The 15,202-nt window shown below is 41.3% G+C and overlaps 2 protein-coding genes across 2 annotated transcripts in view; one reads left to right on the forward strand and one right to left on the reverse strand.

The window, feature by feature from the left end:
- Positions 1-1,619, forward strand: part of LOC134883367 (carbohydrate sulfotransferase 11-like) — a 17,559-nt gene extending 15,940 nt beyond the window's left edge. Inside the window, exon 3 of the mRNA XM_063911696.1 lies at positions 226-1,619. Within this exon, the coding sequence (XP_063767766.1) occupies positions 226-1,071 (846 nt within the window). The 3' untranslated portion in view covers positions 1,072-1,619. The remainder of the gene's footprint in view (positions 1-225) is intronic.
- Positions 1,534-15,189, reverse strand: LOC134883366 (solute carrier family 41 member 3-like). The gene is made up of 10 exons (XM_063911695.1): positions 13,934-15,189; positions 12,953-13,060; positions 11,462-11,533; positions 10,315-10,459; positions 10,062-10,208; positions 9,359-9,503; positions 9,171-9,250; positions 4,707-4,841; positions 3,870-4,018; positions 1,534-3,317 (listed from the first exon to the last, which is right to left on the reverse strand). Exons 1-10 carry the CDS (start codon positions 14,126-14,128, stop codon positions 3,144-3,146), a joined length of 1,350 nt encoding a protein of 449 aa, XP_063767765.1. The 5' UTR covers positions 14,129-15,189; the 3' UTR covers positions 1,534-3,143.
- Positions 15,190-15,202: the final 13 nt, after the last annotated feature.

Consider the following 15,202-nt stretch of genomic DNA (forward strand, 5'->3'; position numbering starts at 1 on the left):
GGTCTTGCACTGTAAATAATAATCTGTATTTTCCCATTTGGCCATGTACGTCTCGAGTACAATTGAATTATTATTATAAAGTAATGATCAAAACTATGAAAGGAAAATGACTGCTTTTGTAGAAGTATTCTGGTGGCTGGCCCAATAATACAAGCTACTAGTGACAGGTTGTCCTGCAGATAAATAGTTCCTCCTGTTTGATCCTTCTTCTCCTTCTCCCTGCAGGCTGAGTCGGGGGTGCAGGCCATCCATCAGGGCCGACGGGAGGTGTTAGAAGAGGCCTGCCGCTCCTACACCCGCAAACGCAGGGTCCTCATCCCCGAGGACCTGAAGCACGTCATCGTGGACGACCAGCACGGCCTGCTGTACTGCTACGTGCCCAAAGTGGCCTGCACCAACTGGAAGCGGGTCCTCATGGTCCTCACGGGCGTCTCCGGCTCCCACCGCGACCCGCTGGCGATCCCGGCCAACGAGGCCCACGTCTCGGGGAACCTCCGCACGCTGTCGGAGTACTCCACCTCGCAGATCAACCAGCGCCTGCGCTCATACCTGAAGTTCGTCTTCGTGCGGGAGCCCTTCGAGCGGCTGGTGTCCGCGTACCGCAACAAATTCACGCGGAGCTACAACACCGCTTTTCATAAACGATACGGCACTAAGATAGTGCGGCGGCACCGGCCCGACCCGCAGCCGGAAGCTATGGAGCGAGGCAACGACGTCTCCTTCGAGGAGTTCGTGTACTACCTCGTGGACCCGGCCACCCAGCGAGAGGAGCCCTTCAACGAGCACTGGGAGCGGGTGCACTCGCTGTGCCACCCCTGCCTCATCCACTACGACGTGGTGGGTAAATACGAGACGCTGGAGCAGGACTCCCGCTACGTGCTGCAGCTGGCTGGGGTGGAGGACCAGGTCAGCTTCCCCACCTCGTCCAAGAGCACCAGGACTACGGGAGACATGGCGGCGCAGTTCTTCAACAACATCAGCCCCTTCTACCAGAAGAAGCTGTACAACCTGTACCGCATGGACTTCCTGCTCTTCAACTACTCGATACCAGCCTACCTCAAGTTCAGATGAGGCTGTGGAGCCTGGACTCTTGTAAGAGAGATGCTTTTGAGGGGTTTCTCTCTCTGTGACACTGCAGACACTGTTGGAGATCCAAAGTGAATCCATTTTTACAGACTGAACTTCACCAAGACTTTTATTCTCAACAGGACACTTGTTGCCTAAAGAGGGCGAATCTTATCTAACTGTACACGGTGATCCAGGCGGCGTCGGTCACTGCCTGAACGTGTGAAAAACCCTTCAATCTCAGTTGCTATCTGCTGTTCTCAAAAGTGTAATTTGCACGACACATGTTAATCTGCAGAATCTTAATTGAACACATCTCTTAATTCAGACAGTGAATGTCTCCAAACGTGCGTGCCACGGACAGCGGGCCTTATCTTGAACCCCCACCGGCAGACAAAGACAACTCTTGTGACTGTGACTTGTGTAGAAAAAAAAACATGTTCTGTAACAATTATTGTTTTTATTTATTGTATTATTGCTGACTCCTCCGGTCGGACAAACCAAAATAGATATATAGTTTCTCTCACAATTTTCCAATAAATGCATTTCAGCAAAAAAAAGTTGTGTTTATTGGTTTGGAAATAGCTTTTTAAGTAGCACCCCCTCTACCTGACACACTACACAGATATCCTTCAGAGTAAAGAATTCAGTTGTTTATTTCAATGACACATTAGGCCTTGATTTCCTTCAGTCGTGCTTGATGTGAAAATAGGACCATCTTTGGAGGCCGTTCCCCGGTCAGTAAAGACGAGCATTTCTTCTAAAAGTGCATATCAAACCATTACCATATTAGAGAGGTGCATACTAACTCATTTGTTGACAAAAATAGAACAGAAAATATATATTTAAATACAACAGACTGTGCTGCACAAAGAATACAAATACCAGAGTTCATAAAAACCCCAGGAGAGAAAGGAATAAAGGCTCATCACGGCTTAAAAGGCACAAACCTAGACTACAGGAAATAAACATTCATCATGACGGTGCAGCATCTGTTTGTGTTGATAGACATTTACACATTTATATATAATTATTGCCTTAAAGGGATATTTCTGACATTATGAGGCGGTATTTGGTGCTTATCTACAGTCAGTGACAGACAGACAGGAGGGATACTGAACCCCGAAGAGCTCCAGGTGGTGTGTGTGTGTGTTTATTGCTTCTAATGAGCAGGTGGCACCTTGTTTGGTAGTCTCTGCCATCAGTAGGTAAGTTTGTGTGGTGTAAAGCGCTTTGAGGTTGTAACCAAAACTTACTTCAGCTACTTAAAACAATACATTTCACTTTAAAGGGGCCATATTCTGCTCATTTTCAGGTTCATATCAGTATTTTGTGACTCTACTGTGACTATCTCCTTTCTAAATGTTCAGGAAGCTCTTTATTTTTCTCATACTGCCTGTGCTGCAGCACCTCTTTTCACCCTGTCTGAAACCAGAGCCCAGATTCTGCTTTGATTGGTCAGCTGGCCGGCTCTGTTGTGATTGGTCAACCGCTTAGAGCTGTCCCGCCCCTTTAGCCTACTAGTACAATGTGTTGGAGCCTGGTTGGAGCGCTAGACAATAGAAGCACGAGTGTTACACAGTGATGTCACGGAAGAAAACAAGTTCAGTTTCCTGTCGGTGAAGAGGGGAAGATATTCTTAATACATCTTACATTTAAATAAATTAAATGCAGATGTGGGCCGGCTGACCGCTTCTTATGATTGTAACACACTGACTATGGATAAGTTCCTCATACGTCCCCACTACAAAACATCTGACGCCTACCTTTAATACTACCTTTTGCAGTCTAATAGGAGTACAGATGTGTAACAGTGGCTGTTTCTACAGAGCCAAGCTGGAGGTTTATTGATTGGTACAGAGCACAACTACTGCACGGTATTAGCAAATAAGGAGATCAAAAGTCCACTTTTTCATCCCCACATTCTGTGTTTGTTTGAGCCACTTTTTTGAGGCACACATATAACAGCTGTTTTCTAATTAGCACCTTCCTTCTGAGACCCAATGAGCTTTTTGCAAGGGTGTTTCAGCAGCCACTGCATATAGAGAACAATGCCCTCAGGGTGTCTGTGTTCAAACTCAAGTCCCGGCAGAACTGAACATCTGAATCAGTCTGAAGCTCAGAGCCAGGAAGCCCGTCCCCAGCAGGTCGCCCAGAGCCGTGAGGTAAGGGATGGAGAAGTTGTCTGGATCCAGACCTCTTCGCCACAGCCAGCGCACCATCAGGCTGGCCACGTTGAGCAGAATCACCACCTGGAAGATGAGAATGGATAATAAGATTACCTTTATGAATCCTGATGGTCACTACGGACTGCCCTATATACAGTATGTGTGGAGAAGAGAATGGCTGCATACGTTTAAAATATCAGAGATTGGTGTGAAGCATTTAACATACACTCATGCTAAGTTTTATTTTAATTTATTGACTTATTTGTCTATATATGTGCATTAAACTGTTTTTTTTTTACACAGTATAAATAAATAAAACATGCCTTAGCGTGTGTCTCAAATCCAAAAGCTTTTAAAACTTTTTTTAACTAACGGAAAAAATATAAATAAATAAAAAAGCAGAAAAAAATGACTAAAAATAAATATATTAAAAATCAAATGAAATCTTGATAATTAGCAAATAATAATCAAATTAATAGTAGATATAGAATCTATTTATATACATATACATTTAAAATACTAAAGGAATTACAGTGAGATTAAATCCAATTGCAAGGTAATATATAAATCGTGCTAGAATATGAAACACTATTTTCTTCATGAGGTCTAGCAGAGTATCCTCTCGGTTTCTCAGACCTGAAGCAGCGCTGCACACAGGTAGCAGGTGATGAAGGTGGGCGTCATGGCGATGTGGCCGCCCTGCAGCAGGTGGATGGTGTAGAGGAAGAGGAGGTGACCCGGGACCACGAGAAGAACCAGGACTCTGGCGGATTTGGAGTTTACATCTTAGAAAGAGAAGAAACAGGCGGTGTGAACCAGTGTGTACAGGTTCTGTTTAAAAATCATGTTCTTGTGTTACTTAGAAGAGGTTTTGTGCAGCATTTTTAATTATGAATGCTCCTTTATACTCAGTTCTATTCTTATAAGTTTTCAAACAAAAGTTATTCACTTATTTTTACAGAGAACTATTGACCTAAGGTCTGTGTGTAGCTAGAGCTAGCATCTTGTTAGCTTAGCTTAGCAAGACTGGATAACAGCTAGCCTGCTTTTGGAAAGTAAATCAAATCTGCCAACTGTATTAAAGGCTATTTCTTTCGTTCACATGTTATATTTGGTTTTCAATGAGCATTACTTGATGTTCATGTGAGTTAAATACTGGATCTGGCTCTATAGCTGCCATTTATTATGCCCCAGCTAGCATGCTAACGGTATCTGTCCGACGTCTGGTGCTGTAGAAGTAGCATACAGTGGTTTTTTTGGAGCTAGTTTGCTTATAAATGCTAGAAAATAATTAAATAAAACAGACTTAAAATGACCACAAGAGACACAGACAGTGTAGTAAATGACTTTAAATCGAAATTAGCAACTGGAAAGGCCCCTGCATTTAATGTTTGACTAAGCAATTGACTTAAATCCTGATATTTAACACCTGCATTTTTCTTGTATCCTTCCCATATGCTGTATATATCTGACCTGAGGAGCAGAGTGTAGCACAGGGTCCGGGACAGTTTCCACTCATCGTAACGGGAAGAACTCGAGGAACAGTCCAGCAGTGCAGGTATGTGGACATCCTGCTGGCCTGGATGGCCACCAGATTTCCCCCTACACCTGCATTAGAGGACACATGTGGCACAGATCAATAACGGAACACACATTTAATAACACTAGGAATACAGCAATAAGACTGGATTGAGTGGAAGGAGGAGAGGTTTTGTTGTCCGAGGCTGAAATACAATAACTTTGATTTAATAAAAGTGCTTTTCATTTTGTTTTTGACTGACGAAAAGGCTGAGCAGTCACTTTCCAAAATCTGATTTAAAACTCTTGCAGAAACTATTCACTTCTTCATTTTCTGCGGGAGATTTATTCAGCAGTTCTCTTTAATGAAATGATCCAATTGGATTATTTTAAATGCTGGTCTGAGTGCTCTCAAAAGGCAGTGTGGATGTTATGTCATATTCTTTGGACCACTGCTCTCCCCCACAGGCTGATTTCATTAAAGAAACAGAACACAATGTCTTGGTTTGCAGAGCTTTGAAGCACAGGGATCATTTACACCTAACAGCGCGAGTGTTTCTGGCGAAGGAGTTTAGTTTTAAGTTATTTAGTATTCATTTTACAAAGACACATATTTCACACTTGGACTCCACATAGTCTAAGAGAGAAATATGGAGCTTTGGTATACATTTTTCTGCCAGCTGTTGTCACTTTGCTCGTTAACATTTTACATAAATCAGAAGAAGACGAAACCCTTAATGGTCCCACAGAGGGGGAATTTACATTCTGCATTTGACCAATCCTAGCGTTAGGACAAGCAGGTTGCCATATGTACGGCGCCCGGGGAGCAGTGTAGGGAACGATGCCTTGCTCAGGGACACCTCAGTAGCACTTGGTCTTGCTGGGACTTGAACCAGTGACCCTACGCTTATATAATAGGATGCCATACTAAAATCTACCAGGTAAAATATGTAGAATTGCCTCAACCTTGATGAACTACAAAACTAAAATGGAACAGGTATTTGTTAGTGATGAAAAGGGCAAAATAAAAACCCATCTGCATAATTTCAGCACTAATTGCTGTAAAATGTTTAATTCAGGACTTTTAGGATTTATTATTGTTATAACTGGCAGTTTGTTACCTTCCTTTTATCGGCTCACTTACTTTAAATGTGCTTGTACTTATTCTTTACAGTGGTTTCATTTAATTACGTGAACATTTGACAATTTCTTTTGAATTTCAACCCTTTTTTCTGCACTATCCCTTTTGCTTCTGCTATAAGTGTGTAAATGTACCGGCTGTGGGACGAATAAAGGATTCGTGATTTGGATTTGAGTCTTTTGAGGGAAGCAGAATTGCCTCAACCTTGATGAACTACTTTCACTAAAATGCAACAGGTATTTGTTAGTGATGAAAAGGGCAAAATAAAAACCCATCTGCATAATGAGTAATAAACATTTGGATGATTTAATGTCTAATTAAGGACTCGCACTATTACTATGTAGTATTGTTTATACGTGCTGTTAGCTCACTTCCTTTTATTGACTCACTTACTTTTAATGTGCTTTAACTAGTTTTTTACAGTGGCTGTTTCCCTATTGGATTTAATTAAATGCTATCTGACATTTTCTTTTCCATTTTAACCCTTTTGTCTGCACTTTCCTTTTGCTTCTGCTATAAGTGTGTCAATGTACCGGCTGTGGGACGAATAAAGGATTCGTGATTTGGATTTGAGTCTTTTGTACGGTCATTTGAGGAAAGCATCTGAATACCTCTTCCAGCGCTGGTTCCTGGTCCTCTCCAAAGGAGGGGAGAGCGCTGTATTGTGATGCAAATGCACTTCCTGTACGGGGGGGTGGGCGATACATGCGGGAGTGTTTGGTAGCTCTGAGGCTGGCAGAGACGCTAACGGGAGCCAGCTAACGCATAGTTGGCATTCTGATCAGGCCTGTGGTTCATGTAAAGACCATTGTAATGCCTCTCCACTTAGTATGCTGCTTTGTGGGCATCTGTTCCTCCACGCCTCTCTGAGGGGCCTTAAATACCTCATGATTTATTAAAAGCACAAATTTGGAGGCGCTTTTAAAATAATAATAATAACAATGGGATTAGCTGCTGGGCGTCCGCATGCTCCAGCAGCTTCCCACATTACATCAGTTGACATTATTGAAAATAACGAAGCTAATTACGAACGTCTTCAAAGATGAGGACTGTTGAAACAACATGACCCCAAATCCCAGCGCTGCGGGATCCTGCAGGAAAACATGTCAGCGTTCATCGGGTTGCTTTAAACGTGTGGGAGAAATTACTTCGATTGTTTCCGCTTCAGTTAAGAGGATTATATCCAAAACAATATTTATTTTAGACGCTAATTAATCAAAGTTATCATCCCAATTTCATCACCAGAGGCGTCTTATATTAGGATCCTTCAACTGAGCTCATGCAATCCTGCTAAAATGCAATGCAGTTTGTTGTGTCTCGGCAAATATGCTGAATTATGGTTATGGTTTTTTGACCTTAGTTTATGTATTGTCTAGTCTGTGTCCAATAATCCTTTTTGTTGTCTGCCATTTCCTGTGTATCATTTTATCACTAACATCCTTTCTCATTTCAGGTAGCTTGATTTCCCCTCCTTGGTTGTCCCTCCCCTTGACCTGATTAACTGCCCCGCCCTTATTGTTTACACCTGTGTTCACCTTGTATACTTAAGCTGTTTGTCTCTGTGCCCAGGGCCAGATCGTTTTGAGTCATCACCACGCTAGTGTGCGTGTGCTTAGACTTTTGTGACTATGGAATATTACCTCTAGTAAAAAACCTTTTTTGGAAACTCTTTTTGTGTCGAGTCGTGCATTTGGGTTTTATCATTTTATTGTGCCCCAGACGTAACACAGTTTCATTTAGGGGAGGATGAAGTATTTAAATACTGCAGTTAAAGTAGAGACATAAGCAGAGTAACATTCCTACAAAATCAGTAGACTGCAGATGGCGTCACCACTCATTTAGCTATGTACTTAAAGGCCAAATTAAAACACGACTAATAACTAATATAAATAAAGACTATGAAGTGCTGTTTGTGGGCAGATATTAGGTTATTGTTTAGTGTTTAAATATCAACAACGACCTGGACTTTGAGCTGTTTTTTAACATACGATACTATTACTTTTTTTCACAATATTTTCTGTGCTCTGCCGACGTAATGTCTATAGCCTTTTCCACATACTGTTCTATGACTTAAACAAATACAACTACTTTGTATTGTATGACTGTGGCAGCCGGGTGTGGTTAGAGTGCCAGCTGCTGGGGTGAGGGGAGGGGAGTGGCTCGGCCGGAGACCAGACAGCTGATCGGAATCAGGTAATCAGTCAGTTAATATAAAGCATGTTGGTCACCTGGTTCTGGTCTGTCTTGCAGTAGGCTGGGTCCTGGGAAGCCGACACACCCCGTCCTGGCCTTGCCCGTCCTGGGAGTGCCGGGGAGCAGGCTTTCGTTGCACGTTTCGTGTGGAATAAACGCTATTATTTTTGCCCAACCCCGAACCCTTCTGTCTCTTACCTTCCACCTGAGCGATCCTGCTCACAATGACTTTGTTGAACATGTTTTACTATGAATGTTTGTATTTATTATTTGATTTATACATATTTTTTTATATGTATTCTTTCGTCGTACTGTTTATAACTTTTTGAGACAAACTGTACTACTTATTTTTTAACATATTTGTTCACACACTATACTTTGTCTTTTTTCAAGATGTTTTTTGAACATATTTTACTACAACAACTTGTATTCATTCTTCCCTTTGAGCATGTTCATGTTTTCTTTCTTCTAACTTCTTACGACATACTTTACTATGACTTCCTTTTTTAAATATATATGTTTTTAAATATATATTTAGTATTAAAATAAATGTATAGAATAAGTCACTTTTTTGATAAAGTAAATAAAACCATTTCTCCATATTTTCCTTTATATTATGGTATGGCTTTTCTTACATTCTTTACACCTAGTATATTATACATTCTCCATGTCGTGTTCGACATCACTCTAGGACATCTTTTCATATATTTTGACATATTATACTAAGACTGATTTAGAGAAATTATAGTAATACTTTTTCAGATGTTTTGATATATTTCATGATTTATTCGACTCGCTTTTCATTATATTTGTATGTTTTTCAGAATCAGAATCGAGTTTATTGCCAGGTACGTTAACACAAACACGGATCTTTCTTTGGTGGTGCGAGCATAAACAATGGAAGAAAATAAGCTGCAATATTAGGTATAGTTTCATTCATTTCTTCACTCTTTTGACACACTCACTATGAGTTTTTAAATACTTTCCACCATTTCTGAGGTGTTTGTATAATGTTTTACCAGGCTTAAACCTGATCAATAGAGGGGTTGATGTTAAATCTTTATTGGAGGTCATCAGATACTCACCGTTGATTACCGGAGTGAACACGGCCATCCCTTCAAAGTTTGGATTGCTCACCGTCTTATCCAGAATCAGACCGCCAATACTGAAGAAGACAACATACTTCTTAATAAAATAGGTACATTCCCAAACTTAATTAAATCATTGAAATGAAAGAGGCCACAGTAATCATGTCGTAAAAAGGTGGGCTCACCTGCTGATGGACATGGCCATGATGACGGGCTGCCAGCCGGACTTCAGGACCTCTCTGATTGGTGGAGAGCGACGGGCGATGATGACCCACACTGGGATGAGAAGCAGGAAGAAGACACACACTGCAGGAGGCAGGAACCAGACATCTGCAGAGCAACACAGCAGAGGACATCTGTAAGTATCTCTAAATACACTCCCTTTAAGAGGAATTACAGTTTATTGAGAGTCGAAGACAGAGGATGTTGAGACCATGACAGAATGATGGAAGTCTTTGCTGCTGCTGTCTGTTGCAGACCTTTGATTGAATCTAAGTAGGAATATGCTGCCCTCCTCTGGCCCAAATACTCCCTAATCACCACAGTACTGTTGCTAAATTACATTTTTGTTGCTCTTATTCTGTTTTAAAGAGGACATATTAGGCTCAGTTTCAGCTTCATAATAGTATTTTATGCTTTAATGTTCAGAAAGCTCTTTATTTCTCTCATACTGCCTGTGATGCAGCACCTCTTTTCACCCTCGGTCTGAAACCAGAGCCCAGTCTGCTCTGATTGGTTCGCTGGCTGGCTCTGTAATGATTGGCCTATCAAGTACGTGAATGTTACATAATGATGTCACTATGTTTTGGAAGTAAAGGAGGTGCATTTTCTCTGAAGTCAAGTCTAACAAGAGCTCCTGCTTCTTCTCTGTAACCTGTGACCTCTGACCTCTGTAACAGAAGAAGAGGTTGCTGACACCGGCGAGCAGCGACAGAGTGATGAGGTCTCCCAGACTGGCGGCGATGGGTGTGGCCACATTATCCGGGTTGATGCCCACCTTCCTGGATCCAATGATCACTGCCACCATCACCACCCCTGACGGAGCACAACATGGAGACTTTTTACAGACAGCTCTGAATTTCCAGCTCCTCTCTCTGTCTGTGTTGTTCGTTCCTCTGCTGCAGTGACGTCTTTGTCTGACCTAGAGACAGCGCTGCGATGAAAGCCGTGGTGACACTGCTGGCACAGAGGACGGCAGCCTGAGTCCCATCCACCCTCCCCCGGGTCAAACCCCCCAGACACACTGCAGCAATGGCCGCCAGGAAGCCCACGACTGTGGCCTGCACCTGGGGAAGAAGGACAGACCGGAGTCTCATTCTTTGTTCCATAGCATACAGGTTATATCATTAAATGCAGGCTTTGGAGAGAAATGGATTACATGTTAAGGGATTCAATTCTCCTTGCACTATGTTTTGTGTCTTATATATGTTGCATTTTTGGAGGAGCCTGTGACTTTATGAAAGAAATGCTGCTAATTTTGTTTAATTATTATAATTATTATTTGTAATATTATAATGATTTATTTTTAGAATGATTATAATAATTATTTTAAAATGTATTAATTTCTTCTTATAATTAATATTATATATTTTTAAAATATTATTAGCAGTATTATAATTCTAATTATGTAGTTATTTCTTCTTATTATTACAAATATGTTTTATTATTATTAGAAATATAATTATGTATTTTATAATGATAATAATAGTAATAATAATTATTTGTTTTAATGTATTTATTTCTTATTGTTATTATTATTTGTTATTATTATTTGTAATATTATATTATTTATTTTTATATAATGATAATAATGTATTTTATTTTGGTATTTATTTCCTTTTCTTCTTATTATTAGTTTTTCTTCTTCTTGTTATTATTATTATTATTATTATTATTGTATTGTTATTATTATTATTGTTATTATTATTATTGTTATTATTATTATTATTCAGGGGGATTTTAAATCATTTATCTTAAAAACAAATAATGATACATTTGGGTAGCTACTGTAATGATGGTTATGATGACCTTTCTGTTGGTTTGCCCTTTGAACTTTGATATCTCCATTTGGAAACAATATCTTATCCTGAGTGGAATTGTCTGACATGCAAAATGGAGTTAGAGGACGTTCTTATCGCACCGGCTAAGCTTCCTGAATCAAATTGAATTGTCTAGAAGCCAGCAGAGTGATGTAGGGTGTTATTATGAAGATAGAGAGTGTGTGTGTATTTGTGTGTGTGTGTGTGTGTGTGTGTGTGTGTGTGTGTGTGTGTGTGTGTGTGTGTCACCTGAATGAGAGCCAGGTTGCAGAACACCATCCTCCACTGCTGCTGAGCCTCGTCCAGCTGCCCTGTGTTAGCCTGTGGACACACACAGGTTCACCTTGCACATTTAATTGTCATTACTTCAACTCCATGACATCAATTACCCTAACAAATGCTCTGATTGGTCGAGAGTGTGCATCGCTAACGAGCAATTAACACTGAGGATGTGATCAGGGGGGTTTCTCGCTGATGATTCAATATAATCAATGGATGCAAGTTACAGCACTGACTCCTTGAAGCATCTTTTTCCAACACAATGTTCTGGGACGCTGTTTACTGTACATATTATGCCCCTTCTGGAGGTCACATTGCATGGCTCTGAAAGTCAGGTGACATATTATTAAGAGTGAGAAAGGGAGTGTACTAAGGAGGAAGGTGTGAAGAAAATCTTGGAGCAAAAACTGGAAACACAGTGAGTACAGACACTGAAGACTTATTGGAAGTTACAGATGGAAAAAATGAAGTCCTGTCTCCTAAACTGCTCCTTTAACCAACGACCAACCAAGCTGGTAATCAAATGTTCCGTCTGCAAATCCTAACCTTCCCCTTGCAGAGAAGGCCAGACAAGGCCTCTGACACATGGCATGTTTAGTCCTATCGTTATCTGAAGGTTTACAATCTTGCTTTATGCATATTCGGACGTAAGAAGGGGGTCATCTCTTAACGCAGCTCATGGAGAGCCTGAGAAAACACTATGCTGACCAAACCCTAAGGCCAAATGCCAAAAAGTCTGTGAAGTTAGAGAGACATTAACTGAGGCGAGGACACGCTGAAAAGACTGAAACGTTGACTTTAATTCAATGTATTATGTCAATAAACTTCACATAACTGTATTAGGTTGGTTGAAAGCAATAACATTAAGTTTGAATAACAAAAATTAGGTTGAACTTAATATTATTGCTTTCAACTAACCTAATACAGTTATGTGAAGTTTATTGACATAATACATTGAATTAAAGTCCACATTTTTCAGGGCAGAAATGGAGAATTAACAGAAGGATGCACAATAAATAATTGTCTCTCAGAAGGGTCGAATGTCACATGACTTACTGTATACTCAGGACTGCTGACTACTATTGAATTACCTACTGTACATCGACTTCATTTAGGTAACAAACCTCAGCATTGCAAACCAATCACAATGTTTTCCTGAACATAACCAGGTAGCTTCATTGCCTCGACATAACCTAGTAGTTTTTTTTAAATTCACAACATTATTCTAGTGTTTTGAACATCGACCAATACGTGTGACGAGTTTGGAATAAAAAACGGACATTACGTGAAGCTAGAAAACAACACTATCTCATGGGAGGTCAATGTAAGGAAGTCAGCAATGAGTCTCTTTGTTTCACAACACAAACAAACAAAAGATGCTTTTGATAGTTTAGTTTTGCAATTGAAACAGTCTTTATCTTCTCTTGTTCTGTATGTGTGTGTGAGTGTGTTTCCACTCACTGCTGTTGACAGTCTGGATGCCAGTGTCATCTCCAGATTCCCCTTCAGCCCCACCAGTGCCGGCACCAAGATAAACACCTCCGAGATCTCCCTGAACACCTCCCAGTGCTGAAAAACACCACGGGGGCGGGGGGCTTTAAATGCACTTCCTGTTTCCTCCTGAAGACAACTTTTTTCCAATCATTTTCAAAACCTTAGCAATATGATCCTTTATGACCTCATAATTCTTCTCAAATTTAAAGTGGTTTGAGTTATTTCCAATGAGGTTTTTTTTTTTCGATCAGTGGCTTTTTAATGGCTTTGAAGTAGGTGATGCAAATTGAGTAAAAAGGCAAAGTGTTTAACTCTTAATTGTTGCCTTTTGAGTCTTGAATTTTGACAATATCAAGGGAAAAACAAAGGGGTTAGAGACACTTGTTTTTTGTATTATATAGAGAAAGTCCTTATGATAAATGCTCACATGATCCAAAAGGTGTGTCACTCACAAGCAGCAGAAAATATAGACATTCAAGATCGATTTTATAACGTTTTCCTTACATCTCTTATACAATTTGATCTGTCTGAGAGAGGAAAGAGCTTTCTGCACAGACACAGTATAAGTCAAGTCTTAAGAACTTATCCCTCACACATTTTTTTTTCACATAACAAAAAACAGTTTGTCCCAAATTTGGAAAGACTCGGAAAATATATTACCCTTTTTTTTTTGCCTCAGGGCTTCTGTTTCATAAAAATCATAGGAAAGTGTGAAAAAAGGGGGGAAATATTGCTATCACGCTCCTTCTTGATACCCTGGGAAAATTCAATAAATATATTTTAAAAAAAACTGAAAATACTAAAGTACAAGTACCCTGAAAAAAATCATAGGAACTGAAAAAACATAGGTGTTCTGAATCATATCAAACCTTCGCACAAAAAGGAAAAAGCGATGCCTCATACCGGTACAATCCGTACAGTAATCTCTCATGCACTTTCTCTCCTTACTTGCACTACATCCATGACTATCCCGGCGGCCACCATGCCCATGCCGGACACCAGGTATGGCAGCAGGATCTGTGCGGCGATGCTCCATGAGCTCTCGGACAGTAAGCCGTGTGCAGAGCGGGTCAGCTTACACCTGAAGCCCCTCAGCTTCCTCCCCTGGAAACGCAGCTCCAGAGAGAGATGGGTCACCACCATGGCTGAACCCCCGGTTACCCCATCATTGTAGTGTTCGGTTAAGGAAGAAGGGCTCTTCTGTGCTCACCCCCAAAAAATAGGGGTTTTGAGGGGTTTTCAAGCTGATTTGAGAATGATGGTATGATCCATTTCGACAGTGGGTACACTAACAAGACGGAGAAGTAGATTTCTATTTTTTTTTTTAAGTCACAGCTGATGGATCCTTGCTGGAAACATTCTCTATGAAAACTCTACCAGCTTGTTTTGCCCTTCAGATGTCACTTTTCGAAATGGTGGACTAATCAGAGGAAGCTGCTTTCATCCACTTAAATGTTACAAGACACACGCACGCACGCACGCACGCACGCACGCACGCACGCACGCACGCACGCACACACAGGTCCACTTGACAGCAGGTCTGCAAGGCCTCTTTGGACACTCTGCTCCACCCACACATACACACATTCACTCTCTACAGCCACACACACACACACACACACACACACACACACACACACACACACACACACACACACACACACACACACACACACACACACACACACACACACACACACACACACACACACTTAGTCTCCTCTTTATGCCTCGCTCTTCAGCAGCCGGGCGGCCGAGGTGGATCTCTGGAAGCCGGCTCTCTCTCTGGGTCTGAGGAGTTTCCAGGTCCTGTGGGACAAGGACATCCAGAAGGCCAGCAGCTTCTTCTCAGCCCTCCTGTGCTGCCAATCCTCCTTCTCTCTCCACGACATCTTCTCTTTCTCCTCGCCGCTGTGGTCACGCTCTTGATCTTGAGGGCTCTGGATCTCCATCTTCATTTTGGTCCGGAGGAGGATGTCCTTCCAAGGCTGTGTGAAAGGGACTCTGATGATGGACGGTTCCCTCTGATTTCCAGATGAGTCGTGTCGGCGCTGTGTGATGGATGATGCTGGTGATTCAGTTTATCCTCTTTCCTCCTGGTGAGATCACTTCAGAGCTTACTGCAGTTCCACTCTCCCTCCTCTTCGAAAAGCTCCTCCTCTTGATGTCCCCCACTAAAAGGGGTGACGCACTGTCAGCAGCAGCAGGTGTCGTACC

This window comes from Eleginops maclovinus, chromosome 20 (assembly GCF_036324505.1).
Source record: "Eleginops maclovinus isolate JMC-PN-2008 ecotype Puerto Natales chromosome 20, JC_Emac_rtc_rv5, whole genome shotgun sequence".
Classification (NCBI taxonomy): Eukaryota; Metazoa; Chordata; class Actinopteri; order Perciformes; family Eleginopidae; genus Eleginops; species Eleginops maclovinus.

Coding starts and splice junctions, on each gene's coding strand:
- LOC134883366 (XM_063911695.1), bottom strand. CDS start 14,128: ATGGTGGTGACCCATCTCTCTCTGGAGCTGCGTTTCCAGGGGAGGAAG. Junction 13,061..13,933: donor TAGTCATGGATGTAGTGCAA/GTAAGGAGAGAA, acceptor GGTGTTTTTCAG/CACTGGGAGGTGTTCAGGGA. Junction 9,504..10,061: donor CCTCTTCTTCTGTTACAGAG/GTCAGAGGTCAC, acceptor GTTGCTCTGCAG/ATGTCTGGTTCCTGCCTCCT.